The sequence below is a fragment of the Oncorhynchus tshawytscha genome, linkage group LG13, assembly GCF_018296145.1.
Source record: "Oncorhynchus tshawytscha isolate Ot180627B linkage group LG13, Otsh_v2.0, whole genome shotgun sequence".
NCBI classification, from domain to species: domain Eukaryota; kingdom Metazoa; phylum Chordata; class Actinopteri; order Salmoniformes; family Salmonidae; genus Oncorhynchus; species Oncorhynchus tshawytscha.
The window spans coordinates 13,599,707-13,615,022 of NC_056441.1; the positions used below are offsets into that span (position 1 = coordinate 13,599,707).

A 15,316-nucleotide genomic window follows, 5' to 3' on the forward strand; every position below is an offset into this window, starting at 1 on the left:
GGTCCCTCTGTCCCACCCCTACCCCTTAGAAATTATTACGGAATTTTCAGTGACACAAATTCAAGAGAACAAACATTTATGCAAGGCCTGTGAGAAACATTAAAGCTGAGTATAAAGTTATATTGATATTGAAAGAACATATTTAAGTCCCATTAGCACCAACCCAATATTTGTTCTGATTCTAAAACAGAATCAGAACAAAACACATCTATCAGTAGGAGGCTATGTGGTAAGTTTTAAAGATCTGCCACAATGAATCATCCATTAAAACACATAGACTGTGGATAAGTGGCATATGGGTATGGCATTGGCTTGTGTTACCTCATGTATTTACCACGCACTAACCTCTCCAAACTTGTATAGCAGTGACATCTAGTGGCAACAGAGCGTAAAAGGCACACTAATGAGCCAAGCACACTTTGCTGGAGGAGAGAGGTCAGGCGTTGTAAGTTGTAAAGCTATAAGCATCTCGGCACACATCGATCAAACTGCTGTGTGTGTGGCTATGTGAGCTTTCAGGTCTACTCTACAAAAAAAAACTGCTGAATATACAGAAAACTTGCAACAAAGTTAGAAAAGTGAGTCATATTTCAATATAGTCATTGTAAAGAGGGGGGGGGGAACCTGTCCATGGAGGATCTGGCATCCTCATTTATCATAATATAAAATGTATGGAGCTTTAAGGTTATACGAAAGGCTGTACTTTATCTTCTCAGGGGAATACAGATGGAGAAGTAGGGCTATGTCAGCAGCTCTATCCTCTGCATCAGACTTCCCGAGGGGAGAAGAGAAGAAAAAGTTCTAAATATACACTATATATACAAAAGTATGTGGACAACCCTTCAAATAAGTGGATTCGGCTATTTCAGCCACACCAGTTACTGACAGGTGTATAAAATCAAGCCCACAGTCATGCAATCTCCATAGACAAACATTGGCAGTAGAATGGCCTTACTGAAGAGCTCAGTGACGCAGGATGCCACCTTTCCAACAAGTCAGATCGTCAAATTTCTACATTGCAAGAGCTGCCCCGGTCAACTGTAAGTGCTGTTATTTTGAAGTGGAAACGTCTAGGAGCAACAATGGCTCAGCCACGAAGTGGTAGGCAACATAAGCTCACAGGATGGAACTGCAGAGTGCTGAAGTGCGTAAAAATCGCCTGTCCTCGGTTACAACACTCACTACCGAGTCCCAAACTGCCTCAGGATCATGAAATGGGTTTCCATTGTCGAGCAGCCGCACACAAGCCTAAAGTCACCATGTGCAATGCCATTCGTCGGCTGGAGTGGTGTAAATCTTGCCGCCATTGGACTCTGGAGCAGTGGAAACGCCTTCTCTGGAAAGTTGAAGCACGGGTTTGGCGGATGCCAGGAGAACGCTACCTGCCCGAATGCCTAGTGCCAACTGTAAAGTTTGGTGCAGGAAGAATAATGGTCCAGGGCTGTTTTTCATATCTCGGGCTAGGCCCCTTAATTCCAGTGAAGGGAAATCTTAATGCTACAGCATATTATGACATTCTAGACGATTCTGTGCTTCCAACGTTATGGCAACAGTTTAGGGTTGGCTCTTTCCTCTCTCAGCATGACAATTCCCCCATGCACAAAGCGAGGTCCATACAATAGTTTGTCAAGATCGCTGTGGAAAAACTTGACTGTCCTGCACATAGCCCTGACCTCAACCCCATCAATGCCCAACCTCACTAATGTTCTTGGGCTAAATGGAACAAAGTCCCTGCAGCAATGTTCCAACATCTAGTGGAAAGCCTTCCCAGAAGAGTGGAAGCTGTTATAGCAGCAAAAGGGGAACCAACTCCATATTAATGTCATGATTTTGGAATGAGATGTTCGACGAACATGTGTCCACATACTTTTGGTCATGTAGTTGAAATATATTATGTAATGGCCATCGATATGAAAAGTATTGATTATGAAGGGAATTACTCATTGATGAAACACCTGTTTAGATGAATTTTGTATTCATCCCAGTTTTAGGGGTTGTATTTTTTATGAATCACTTGAAGTGGGGTTTGAAGGGCATGAGAAATTGACAGCCTACTGCACTGTATGCAGCAAGACCGAAACAAAATGCTAAGGTCACTGTCAAGCATCCTTCCCTTTGATAGAGACATATTCCCTAGTAAAGTACAAAACATTAAGATAACAGCTGTTGACATCAGGTCATTTCATATTGGATTAAAAGGTTCCTGGAACATTTTCGAAATATCAACTAGAAGTCTTCCGGATGTTTGAAATGGACGGACCAGAAATGTGCAACAGCGCTAAAACATCAGGAAGGCAGCCAAGGTCGAGAGAGCGCGCTTGTTTGAAATGGAAAAGAGTTGGGGTAGCTATTGATAAAGAAGAACATCAAGATGAAGCAGCTGCATTATAAGTGGGATGTACTGTTGAGAGCTACTTCCCATCCCGAGGGGTTCCTGCTGATTGTACGGAGATTGTGAGAGCCAGTTAAACGGCATCCCTTGAGAAGGAAAGAACAAGATGTCAGGAGAAGTGCAGTATTATCATAATTAGACGTATACTTGGAATATGGAGGAGGAATGGAGGGAAAAAGAGGCTGAGGAGGTCTAAGAGAGAGAGGGAGGAAGAGGGCAAGCTTGAGGTGGTTAAAAATGGCTGGGAAAAAGAGACATGTTTTGTTAAAGAAGAATGGTAGAAAGTGTAAGCAGAGTGAGCTGAAGACAGGAGGAGAAATGGAAGGTGATAGGCGTGGTGAAGTTCTCGGAGCCTGAGGCTTGCACCGAGGGTCAGGATAAAGATGAGTCTGTGACAGTAGGAGTGAAGTTGTTTGAAAAAATGGACCCTTGCCTTTCGGCTGATCCATTTGTGGTTTCAGGTTGGGTGAAAACAGCCCAGAGTTGGGTGCTGTGTAATCGGTGAGGGTAACCAGAATTGGTGTTGTGATAATTGTGTTTCTGCTGGTAAGAGGGAGGAACTCCACGTTAAACAAATGGGGGCAAGAGATGTGAATTGTTTTGCTCTCAAGAAAAGGGCGCCATTGAAAGGAGTGATTACTGGGGTAGCGGTAAATGTGAAAGTTGACCAACTGAAGGGGAAGATTCCCGGTGTTTGTGATGCTCGTCGTTTGTTGCGATGCAGACAGGGTGCCATGAGTGGTGAAACAGAAGGAGTCATTGTCTGTTCTTTTGAGCTTTGATGTTGAGTCTTTGCCCTACAAGTCATGTTAGGATATACTATATATCCTATGCAAGCTTTTGTGCCAAACACATTACGTTGTTACAGGTGTTGAGCTTATGTGCATGTGGTAGCAGTGTGTAGGAGGGAGGGTCCAAGGTGGGAGAAGTGTGCAGAAGCGCATGAGACAAAAGAATGTGTAGCATTGAGGAAATGAGTTGTGTTAATTGTAGGGGTGCCCATGTGGCTGGGGATCAGAAATGTCCTTTGAGAAAGAGGCAGGTTGAAGTTTCCAGGGTTAGAGTAGTGCAGAACTTGTGAATAAAGTAGAGGAAGATGGGTGAAGGGGGAGGGATCCTGAGAGAAGTGGTGTGAGGAGTAGATCTATACCATTACAGAGGGATAAACAAACAAGTGATGTGTTTCAGTAAGATTGGATTTTTAGCAATGGTGATCAACTGTACTGCAGAGATGTCATAGAAAATTGAGTTTGTGGTAGCAGCTGCAGAGAGGTATTTGGGTGTCAGAGACTTGACATCAGAAGAGTTGCAGGGTGTGTTAAAGTGGTGGTGTTCCATCCTTTCAGGTTGTTGGCCTGAAGTAGGACTAAGTAGATTTAAATAGTGGAGTAGGGTGGTGTTCTTTTTAAATTATTATTAATAAAATGTCTCTTTTTTTTAGTGAGTGTAGTGTTAGATGGTAGGGTATTTGTTAAGTCTAAGGGTGTGCTCCAGTCTAGTAGGTGGCGGTAATGCAACATTTATTGGATGCCAACCGCAGTTAAACCTCATCGAAGAAGAAGTGCAACAGCATTTACACTCCTTTACGAAATCGAAGCATTTGTAAAATAATCTGTCAAATATTTGATTATTATTTGATGCCCTTTGGCCTATCTATCTATCTATCTATCAATGGAAGACAAAAAAACAACACAATAAGGCACCCTTTGTCAGCGATCGGTGTTACACTCGATGATATAAAACAGGTAACGTCTTTTAGCTACCAATGTTGACCACTGAGCTTGGGCGTCAACATGATACAAACACGTGTTTTGGTTGTAGTAGCCTTAATGCCATTTAACGTAAACTCATGTAAACTCGTACATCGCCTTGGTCCGTACAATTGCCCTTATTTTAGCGCCCCAAAACGTAATACTTCCAGATCAACTGTAATGTCAATACCATTGTAAAGCACAATTTCTCCCCTTTCCAACAGAATCAATTACATGACCTAAACGCTGCCCGTTTCTGCATAATTCAAGCAGGCAATGAGCCCCGTCGGGTCTTATTGAAAATGGCGGGTGGGGAAGCGAAACTAATGTGTGATAGTGAGAAGGAGAGATGTCATGTGGGAAAATGGCTTTTTTTCACTTGATTTGTCAAACTTATCACCTTATCGCCTTTAAAATGTAAATAAACCACTATAAAGAGTTTATATAATGTGTCATTACATACCTATTTGAAGGTTTGTGTCGAATTTGAATCGGTGCTAAAGTGATCTTAGAAGTAAACAGCGGCTTTGAGAATGATGATCGCATGCAATGATGACGAAAAAAAACGACTAGGTATCCCCCCTTACCCCCGTCACTGTCCATTTCTTGTTTCTAAAGGATGAGAGTAGTGCAACACCAGGTGGAGAGATTGTAAGACAGAAATAGTTGCTTTATGCGTGCTGTACGTTGACATGACACGTCCCGATGTAACAGAGGGTGCGTTTTTTTAACTTTTCTCCAATACTATAGAGCCATTACCATGTCGATCAACGCTTGAATAGAAACCTAATTCACACCCCCGATTTTGAAGTCAACACAGTCGCTACAGTCCCATTAGTTTTCTTTGTATGTAATGAATGGGGTGAGTTTACATTACAGTAATTTTATAGAATGTGCAGTTGACTAATGTGTTAGTGTTGGGCTGGTCCAAAAACCCTTATTAACCCTTAACGTCCATGGTTCGTTACTACTGGTTTATTGACATTGTTATGAAACCATAAAGTTGTGTATTCGTTGTGCTTAGATATCAAGGGGGCAGCTTGTGAAGACCAGTGCATTCTTCAGCATTCAAATAGGTAAGAACATCATTGTTCATTTCCTGCTATTGAGATGAGTAATGCACTTGCTCCACTTCAAATTTGACCATGTTAGCTCATCAACGAGACCACAGCAGATCAACCCGTTACTTCGCTACCAGTTTTTTTTGTGCAGAATCTGTGTGATCACCCTGGCAGAGACTCACCCTATTCTTCAGAATGGCAGGACAATCAAGAGTTATCAACTATCAAATAAGCGCTGGCTGCAGTCGCCTGCAGAACAGAGTGTCTGAGAAGTCGAAGAGATGTGCTACTACATTAAAAAAATAATTGTATATAATCTGGTATATTATCTTCCATACATAAATATATATATTATTATCTGGTACGTTATACTACTGCTATATACTATGGTATTGTCATCCTCTGAGTTTGACTTTTCCCAGGGAGGGCAACTTGTACAGGTGGGGAGGAGCACACCACTTACAGGTCATTACAACCTTTTCTCTCGTATTAAGATGCACCTCGGCAGATAATCCACCGTTTATGGTTAGTGCAATTTATTACTCCTAGATCTTTTGTGGTGATCCTGAAATGGAATCCTAGTGTCTCTTTTCAGCTGCATACGGAGTCGGCTACTGGAGGTCAATGAGGTTATTCTTGAAAGGCCAAAACTTTTACTGGGAAAGGTGAGGAACATTTCCAGAAGCTTCATTCCAGTTAAAACACATTTTTGGTCAGTCTAGTGCTTCATTTACATGTACCCCATTGAGAAGGTAAATTGCATTTGCATGTCTAACTCCTACCTGTGTGTATCTGACCAGCCTTCCAGAGGGATACATTGCTGTCATCCTCCTTAAAATAGAGAGCAAGACGGTCACTAACGGTCTCCTGAGCAGAGAGGAGTATGAGAGCGTCATCTCTAAACGGACCAGCAGCACCCAGCCTGAGCCATGCTGAGGAATGAAGAGTTCACAGGGACTCGTCACACTCACCTCAGCTGGAGTGACTTTTCCTGGGGCAGCTTTGTTGGAGGGGTCCCTCGTCTCCTTCAGACCCAGCCAGACCTAGGTACCTGCATAAAGCATAGCCCTGTCCAGATATGGACTTATGCCTGTGGTGGATGACAGTGGGGGTGATGAAGGTTCTCTAGCCTCTACCAGGAGTAGGTAGTCCTGTGCAAATACTTTTGTTTGTTTTGTTGTAACATGGAAGAAATTGAGCCAGTTACCTTTTTTAGCTCTTGATGATTGATGGAATGTGAGATTTAATTTTCTAAAGGAGGAAATTCGTAAGATATTTCCATTACATCGGTCATTGACAATGTACCTTAATAAATTACCCAATCCACCCTGTTTTAAGAAAAATAATGTTTTATTTAAATGTGTGTTCTATTTATAATCATTTAACTGTCAAAAGAATAATGGTCCAAAAGTAAATCTATTTCTTCACATCTGGGGCTTTACTCAACAGCAGCCGACTTCACCTGCACTAATTCACAACGATCTCTGAAGCTTAATATGGTGGTTTAGTCTACCGAACCATTCAGGTTTAGTAGGACCAGACTCATCTCTGTGGATACAGATATCTCTGCTTCAAGTACCAGAATAATACAGCGTGATACACAATAGACTGCATCCCAAATTATACCCTATTTGCTATATATAGACCACTACTTTTGACCAGAGCAACTAAAAGTAGTGCACTATATTTGTATTTAATTTAACTAGGCAAGTCGGTTAAGAACAAATTCTTATGGGCCAGGCCAGGTGCAGTGCACGCTGACATGGTCGCCAGTGTGTGTTCCTCTGACACATTGGTGGGGCTGGCTTCCGGGTTAAGTGGACATTGTGTCAAGAAGCAATACCACTTGGTTGGGACCCACGGCTCTCATCCTTCGCCTCTCCCAAGTCCGTACGGGAGTTGCATCGCCGAGACAGGACTGTAACTACCAATTGGATACCACGAAATTGGGGAGGAAACAAAAGGGGTAAATATTATTAATAATAATTCTTATTTACAATGACGGACTACAAAAAGGCCACCTGCACGGACTGGGATATATATATATATTATTTTACAAATATAGGACAAAACACACATCACGACAAGAGACAGCGCTACATAAAGAGAGACCTAAGACAACATAGCATTGTAGCAACATGGTAGCAACACAACATGGTAGCAACACATGACAACACAGCATGGTAGCAACACAGCATGGTAGCAACACAGCATGGTAGCAACACAACATGGTAGCAACACATGACAACACAGCATGGTAGCAACACAGCATGGTAGCAACACAGCATGGTAGCAACACAGCATGGTAGCAACACAGCATGGTAGCAACACAACATGGTAGCAACACAACATGGTAGCAACACAGCATGGTAGCAACACAGCATGGTAGCAACACAACATGGTAGCAACACATGACAACACAGCATGGTAGCAACACAACATGACAACAACATGGCAGCAACAAAACATGGCAGCAGCACAAAACATGGTACAAACATTATTGGGCAGAAACAACAGCACAATGGTCAAGAAGGTAGAGACAACAATACATCACGCGAAGCAGCCACAACTGTCAGTAAGAGTGTCCATGATTGAGTTTGAATTAAGAGATGGAGATAAAACTGTTCAGTTTGAGTGTTTTGCAGCTCCTTCCAATCTCTAGCTGCATCGAACTGACAAGACAAGCGACCCAGGGAGGTGTGTGCTTCGGAGACCTTTAACAGAATGTGACTGGCAGAACGGGTGCAGTATGTGGAATAGGTTGCCATTTGGGACGTACTTTTACTTTCAAGTACATTTCATAACGAACAGCTTCAAAACCACAGTTCATTTGACTCATGCGCTGGATCAACAATCTTTTAGATAGGTCTTCTGAAAACATGGATAAAACATGGATAAAACATGGATAAAACATGGATAAAACATGGATAAAACATGGATAAAACAGTATACCACATATACACAGAACATGATTCAGTACATTACAGAGAGTAGAAAGTCAGTCGGATAAAATTGTCTCTGCTGAAATAGAGGCATAATAAGAACCGTATGTCAGTCAGTTTATAACAAGCTAAGTGGCATAATTCAGTGATTAAACCTTCAATTTACTCTCTTATTTGGCATCAAAGTGAGATTGCATTAATTACACTCAATAATTGCTAAGCCATTATGCGTTTTGGTTGGTGTACAATAGTGAGAGCAATATCAGCTTTGTCCTGGTCCCAGATCTGTTTGGTCGGTCTTGCCAACTCCTCATGACAATGGCCATAGGTATCGACAAGACAGCTCAAAACTGAGCTGGGACCAGGTGATCAGAAAGCTGGGGTAAGATTCAAAGACATGGTGATGATGGCATCATGCTCTGGCCACGGCTTTCATTTCAGTAAATGTCAGATATTTTCTTTATACATGTGATACATTTGGCTGAGATGTGCTATAGGTTAGTTACACGACAAAGTGAATGGGCTGATTACACTGACAGGTACATAAGTGAACGTTTTTTTGTTGTTGTTGTTGACAAAATTGTTGAAGTGAGTGAGGCGTCTATCACCCCCCCCGGTGGTTGACAATGGTATGCTCCAGCTCTGTGATAGGTGATACAGGTTAGGGGTCAAAGGTCACTAGACTGGACTACTTGCTCTCCAGGAAGGTGAGGTTGGCCATATGCTTCTCCAGGGACTTGACCCCGAAGCCGTTGCTGTTCTTGCCGTTGAGCGCGCCGTCTTTGATGGGTGTGGACGACTGCCTGTCCCTCCAGCTCTGTGGAGAGTCCAGACTGCTTCTCTCTGACTTATACTGGAGACACAGACATAGGATATGGTAGTTATTTTTTTATCTAACCAATGTAAAAACATTGGAGAAAATGACCACCACTGACTTTCATCTGTCTACTCAAACCCCAGTAAACATTGGTTACTTGGAGAACTTGGTAGATCAGCTGATGTCAATTGTGACTTCTCACCTTTCTGACAAGTTTATTACAGACTGGCAGGAGGTAGATTACCACAGTCATGATGGCTCTAGTGTTCTGAATGGATGAATCCACCTAGAGACAGACAGAAAAATATATCATGGATGGTTGGTGGTCTTTATAGAATGTAATATTCATCCTAACAACATAAAGATAACGACTTTTATCCCTGTGGGGAAATGTTGGTAAATCACATGGGAAAGCTGATTGGCTAGGTTAAAACCAGCTCTTGACAACCACCAGAGCCTCAATTTCCTGCTCTGTTAAAAAAGGCCTTTCAGCAATGACCTTTGTTTGATTAAACCAACCTGACAGACTAACAGAAGACTGATCTGTCTGGTTAATGACAACTTGAGGAGAAAGCCAATGCCTATATAACCGATCCACATTAATCATAGAAGCTCATGGGATGCATCCCAAATGGCACCATATTCCCTATATAGTGCACTACTTTCGACCAGACTCCAGTGGACTCTGGTCAAAAGTAGTGCACTATATAGGGAATATGGTGCTATTTCGGATGCATCCCATGTCATTCTCTAATCTCTCATTCTGACTGTAACCTTCCCCATAAGTAAAAAGTGACCCATGCCAGTTCATCACTGTCCAACTGATTTTAATGGAGGTTAATTAAGCTCAGTGTCATTAAAGGGTTTAATTTTACGATCTTGTTTTCATGATTGACCTCTCTGTAAAGCAGTAACAAATGTTTGCCCAATGCTGCCAATGCTGATGAATGGGTTGACTTTCTGTTCTTTTTCAGTGCAGTTAATCAATACCCCTCGTCAGTTTATTTTCTGTCACATGATAGAACTGTATTTATAGTAATAGAACGCTCCAGTTAATATCTGTATGACTGATAGTTCAAAATGTCAGCAAAATAATGAGTCTAAGATTTTCAAATAAAAGTGGATTTTATCACACAAACAAATCCAGTCATTGACAACTAAGGCTGATCCCAATTAGTTGACTGGTCGATTGTTTGGTCGTTAGGCTGTTGGTGATCAGAAATACAGGTTAGACATTGTTAATGTTGTAAATGACTACTGTAGCTGGAAATGGCAGATAAAAAAATAAATAATGGAATATCTACATGGGCCTGTTATCAGCAACCATCACTCCTGTGTTGCAATGGCACATTGTGTTATCGAATCCAAGTTTATCATTTTAAAAAGGCTAATTTATCATTAGAAAACCCTTTTGCAATTATGTTAGCACAGCTGAAAACTGTTGTCCTGATTAAAGAAGCAATAAAACTGTCCTTCTTTAGACCAGTTGAGTATCTTGAGCATCAGCATTTGTGGGTTCGATAAATAACAGAATCTGCGAAAGTCAGTAGCAACAGAGGCAAATAGTTGGGTCACGTAAAAACCTTTTTCCTTCTGGATATCTAGATGTCTGGCGCCCTCTTGGAGCATTTGTCTTATTTCATAAAACCGTAAACTCAAAACCAACTATATGCATTATTAAAACACATAGGGTGTGTCTATAGATGGAAAAGTACACGTTTAAAAATTTTGGACAATCGATTGGTCGAAAGAATAGAAGACTTTCGGACAACCAAGATTTTGTTTAGTTGGGGACAGCACTATTGACAACAACAGCATAGTTCCACATATGTCACTGTAAGGCTGGTGTATCAGTAACAGTACCTTCTGGAAGGTGGCAGTCTTGCCCTGTACTGGCGTCCTCACCCCCATCTGCAGCTGCTGACATAAGCCCATAAGCTTCTCCATCTCCGACAGCACTACCACCTTCTGTTCATCCATCAGCTGTGAGAGGGAAAAGGAGAGACCGTTATGTCAAAACGTGATCACTAAAAAAGTTGCTCTACAAAAACAAAGTTAAGGTTTAGGAGTAGGGTTGCAAAATTCCAGTAAATTTCTCCTGGTTTGGAGGATTCCGGATATCCTACTTATTCCCTAATAATTCCATGAATCATCCAACCAGGATCTCTGGAAAACCAGGTAATTTTGAGAAAGTTACCAGAATTTTGCAAACCTATTTAGGTTAGAATGTAGTTTATACATTAAAATCTCACTGTGCTTGGAGTCTCTCATGTACAGTTGAAGTCGAAAGTTTACACACACTTAGGTTGGTGTCATTAAAACTCTTTTTTTTCACTCCACAAATTTCTTGTTAACAAACTATCATTTTGGTAAGTCGGTAAGGACATCTACTTTATGCATGACACTTGTAATTTTTCCAACAATTGTTTACAGACAGATTATTTCTCTGTATCACAATTCCAGTGGGTCAGAAGTTCACATACACTAAGTTGACTGTGCCTTTAAACAGCTTGGAAAATTCCAGAAAATGATGCCATGGCTTTAGAAGCTTCTGATCATTTGAGTCAATTGGAGGTGTACCTGTGGATGTATTTCAACGCCTACCTTCAAACTCAGTGACTCTTTGCTTCACAGCATGGGAAAATCAAAAGACATTAGCCAAGGTCAGTAGACCTCCACAAGTCTTGTCCATTCTTGAGAGCAATTTCCAAACACCTGAAGGTACCACGTTCATCTGTACAATCAATAGTACGCAAGTATAAAGACCATGGGACCACGCAGCCGTCATACCGCTCAGGAAGGAGACGCGTTCTGTCTCCTAGAGATTAACGTACTTTGGTGCGAAAAGTGCAAATCAATCACAGAACAACAGCAAAGGACCTTGTGGAGATGCTGGAGGAAACAGGTACAAAAGTATCTATATCCACAGTAAAACAAGTTCTATATCGACATAACCTGAAAGGCTGCTCAGCAAGGAAGAAGCCACTGCTCAAAAACCGCCATAAAAAAAACAGACTACGGTTTGCAACTGCACATGGGGACAAAGATCGTACTTTTTGGAGAAATGTCCTCTGGTCTGTTGAAACAAAAATACAACTGTTTGCCATAATGACCATCGTTATGTTTGGAGGAAAAAGGGAGAGGCTTGCAAACAGAAGAACACCATCCCAACCGTGAAGCACGAGGGTGGCAGCATCATGTTGTGAGGGTGCTTTGCTGCAGGAGGGACTGGTGCACTTCACAAAATAGATGGCATCATGAGGTAGGAAAATTATGTAGATATATAGAAGCAACATCTCAAGACATCAGTCAGGAAGTTAAAGCTTGGTTGCAAATGGGCCTTCCAAATGGACAATGACCCCAAGCATACTTCCAAAGTTGTGGCAAAATGGCTTAAGGACAACAAAGTCAAGGTATTGGAGTGGCCATCACAAAGCCCTGACCTAAATTCTATAGAAAATGTGTAGGCGAAACTGGAAAAGCGTGTGCGAGCAAGGAGGCCTACAAACCTGACTCAGTTACACCAGCTCTGTCAGGAGGAATGGGCCAAAATTCACCGAACTTATTGTGGGAAGCCTGTGGAAGGCTACCCGAAACGTTTGACCCAAGTTAAACAATGTAAAGGCAATGCTACCAAATACTAATTGAGTGGCTAAGGTGTATGTAAACTTCTGACTTCAACTGTATGCCATATGCAATTATTTCTATGTTACAGCCTTGTTCTAAAATGTCTGAAATACTTTTCCCCCATCAATCTACACACAAAAACAGGTTTTTAGAAATTATAGCAAATTCATCAAATAAAATAAACTGAAATATCACATTTACATAAGTATTCAGACCCTTTACATTGTTGGACCTTTGGCAGCCTTGATTCTTCTTGGGTATGATGCTAAAAGTTTGGCACACCTGCATTTGGAAAGTTTCTCCCATTCTTGTCTGCAGATCATCTCAAGCTCTGTCAGATTGGATGGGGAGCGTTGCTGCACAGCTATTTCCAGGTCTCTCCAGAGATGGACTCTGGACTTGTCCCGAAGCCACTCCTGCATTGTCTTGGTTGTGTGCTTAGGGTCGTTGTCCTGTTGGAAGTTGAACCTTCGCCCCAGTCTGAGGTCCTGACCTCTCTGGATTAGGTTTTCATCAAGGATCTCTCTGTACTTTGCTTCGTTCATCTTTGCCTTGATCCTGACTAGTCTGCCAGCCCCTGCCGCTGAAAAACATCTCCACAGTATGATCCTTCCACCACCGTGCTTCACCATAGGGACGGTGCCAGGTTTCCTCCAGACGTGACGCTTGGCATTCAGGCCAAAGAGTTCAATCCAGAGAATTTGGTCTCTCATGGTCTGAGAGTCTTTCAGTGCCATTGGCAAACTCCAAGCTGGCTGTCATGTGCCTTTTACTGAGGAGTGGCTTTCGTCTGGCCTCTCTACCATAAAAGGCCTGATTGGTGGACTGCTGCAGAGATGGTTGTCCTTCTGAAAGGTTCTCTCATCTCCACAGAGGAACTCTGGAGCTCTGTCAGAGAGAGCATCAGGTTCTTTGTCACCTCCCTGACCAAGGCCCTTCTCCCTCGATTGCTCAGTTTGGTCGGGGGCGGCCAGCTCTAGGAAGAGTCTTGGTGGTCCCAAACTTCTTCCATTTTTGAATGATGGAGGCCACTGTGTTCTTGGAGACCGTCAATGCTGCAGACATTTTTTGGTACACTTCCCCAGATCTGTGCCTCGCCACAATCCTGTCTCGGAGCTCTACGGACAATTCCTTCAACCTCATGGCTTGTTTTTTGCTGTGACATGCACTGTCAACTGTGGGACCTTATATAGACAGGTGTGTTCCTTTCCAAATCATATCCAATCAATTTAATTTAACACAAGTGGACTCCCATCAAGTTGTTGAAACATCAAGGATGATCAATGGAAACAGGGTGCACCTGAGCTCAATTTTGATTCTCATAGCAAAGTGTCTTTTTTTTTATTTTTTTTTATAAATTCGCAAAAATGTCAAACCAGTTTTTGCTTTGCCATTATGGGGTATTGTGTGTAGATTGCTGAGGAAAAATAAAATAATTTAATCCAATTGAGAATAAAGCTGTAATGTAACAAAATTATGAAAAAGTCAAGGGGTCTGAATACATCTGAAGGCACAGTATATTGATCTTATCCTACTACATTAGAATGTCTGTGTCGTACCATTCATAATCTCTGGTAAACATATTTAGTAACATTTTCAGCCTCAGTTGAAAATGTTCAGGCTGATTAGCATAAAGAACTTGATCATTTACAAGAGGGCAGTGCAGCTGCACCACAAGCCTGCTTCATTCCAGTGGGGGGAGCTCCATTAGCCAATGTTTGTTTGAAGTAATTCATCAAACGCACGCTGCTGAGCTGAAGTGCTGGATGTGTTGATTATCTATTAGAAGTATGTGTGAGTGTGTATGTGCATGTATTAGTGTTTGGGTGCACTCTCCGGAGAGTAGGGTTAGCCAGTGTTGATAACCACATTTTCACTTTACCCAGAGACGGATGGCAGTCATGAATGGCTGTCAAAGAGGGACATTTAATTCAACTCCAGGACCTGGGCACTTTGGAAAGAAGGAGGCATACTTCCTTGTTTCTTTGATTTTTGAGAACAGAGGAAACAAACTGGGTGCAGGATTCATTTCCTGCCTAGCGTGGGTGAAGAACGTGCGTGGGTGTGGTTGCGTGCGCGTGTACCAGGGTGGACAAAGTGTGTACTGAAGAACACAGCTGGAGTCCTTCCTCAGAAAGCACCTGCAGAAGGAGAGAGAGAAATATAAATATATATATATATAAATGAGAGCGAGACAGACAGAGAGAGAGAAAAACAAAGCATGGCTCACTTTACTGGCAGAACATTCTGAACCCTGGTCTGGCAGAACATTCTGAACCCTGGTCTGGCAGAACATTCTGAACCCTGGTCTGGCAGAACATTCTGAACCCTGGTCTGGCAGAACATTCTGAACCCTGGTCTGGCAGAACATTCTGAACCCTGGTCTGGCAGAACATTCTGAACCCTGGTCTGGCAGAACATTCTGAACCCTGGTCTGGCAGAACATTCTGAACCCTGGTCTGGCAGAACATTCTGAACCCTGGTCTGGCAGAACATTCTGAACCCTGGTCTGGCAGAACATTCTGAACCCTGGTCTGGCAGAACATTCTGAACCCTGGTCTGGCAAATCTATCAGCCAAGTATTGTCAATTCCACTCAATGGCTGTATTGTAAGTAGCTGGGATGATGTGAACAAGACTGGTACACTGTACTGTAAGGTTTTCAAATTCAAATGTATTTAAAATTAGCCAATTGGTGAGCAGCTAATTAGAATAATTGCAAGTAAA

At 42.2% G+C, this 15,316-nt stretch overlaps 1 protein-coding gene and 1 long non-coding RNA gene across 2 annotated transcripts in view; one reads left to right on the forward strand and one right to left on the reverse strand.

Annotated features, from left to right (window-relative positions):
• The first annotated feature begins 3,949 nt into the window (after nt 1-3,949).
• LOC112265855 lies at nt 3,950-6,535 on the forward strand. The gene is made up of 3 exons (XR_002955820.1): nt 3,950-4,137; nt 5,168-5,869; nt 6,005-6,535. It is a non-coding gene; the product is annotated as an uncharacterized LOC112265855 (long non-coding RNA).
• Nucleotides 6,536-7,800: 1,265 nt separating this feature from the next.
• The window catches only part of LOC112265799 (alpha-catulin), a 106,165-nt gene continuing 98,649 nt past the window's right edge, over nt 7,801-15,316 (reverse strand). Inside the window, exons 16-19 of the mRNA XM_042295211.1 lie at nt 14,675-14,731; nt 10,827-10,946; nt 9,166-9,249; nt 7,801-8,999 (exon numbers count right to left, since the gene is read on the reverse strand). Coding sequence (XP_042151145.1) covers nt 8,835-8,999; nt 9,166-9,249; nt 10,827-10,946; nt 14,675-14,731 — 426 coding nt within the window. The 3' untranslated portion in view covers nt 7,801-8,834. The remainder of the gene's footprint in view (nt 9,000-9,165; nt 9,250-10,826; nt 10,947-14,674; nt 14,732-15,316) is intronic.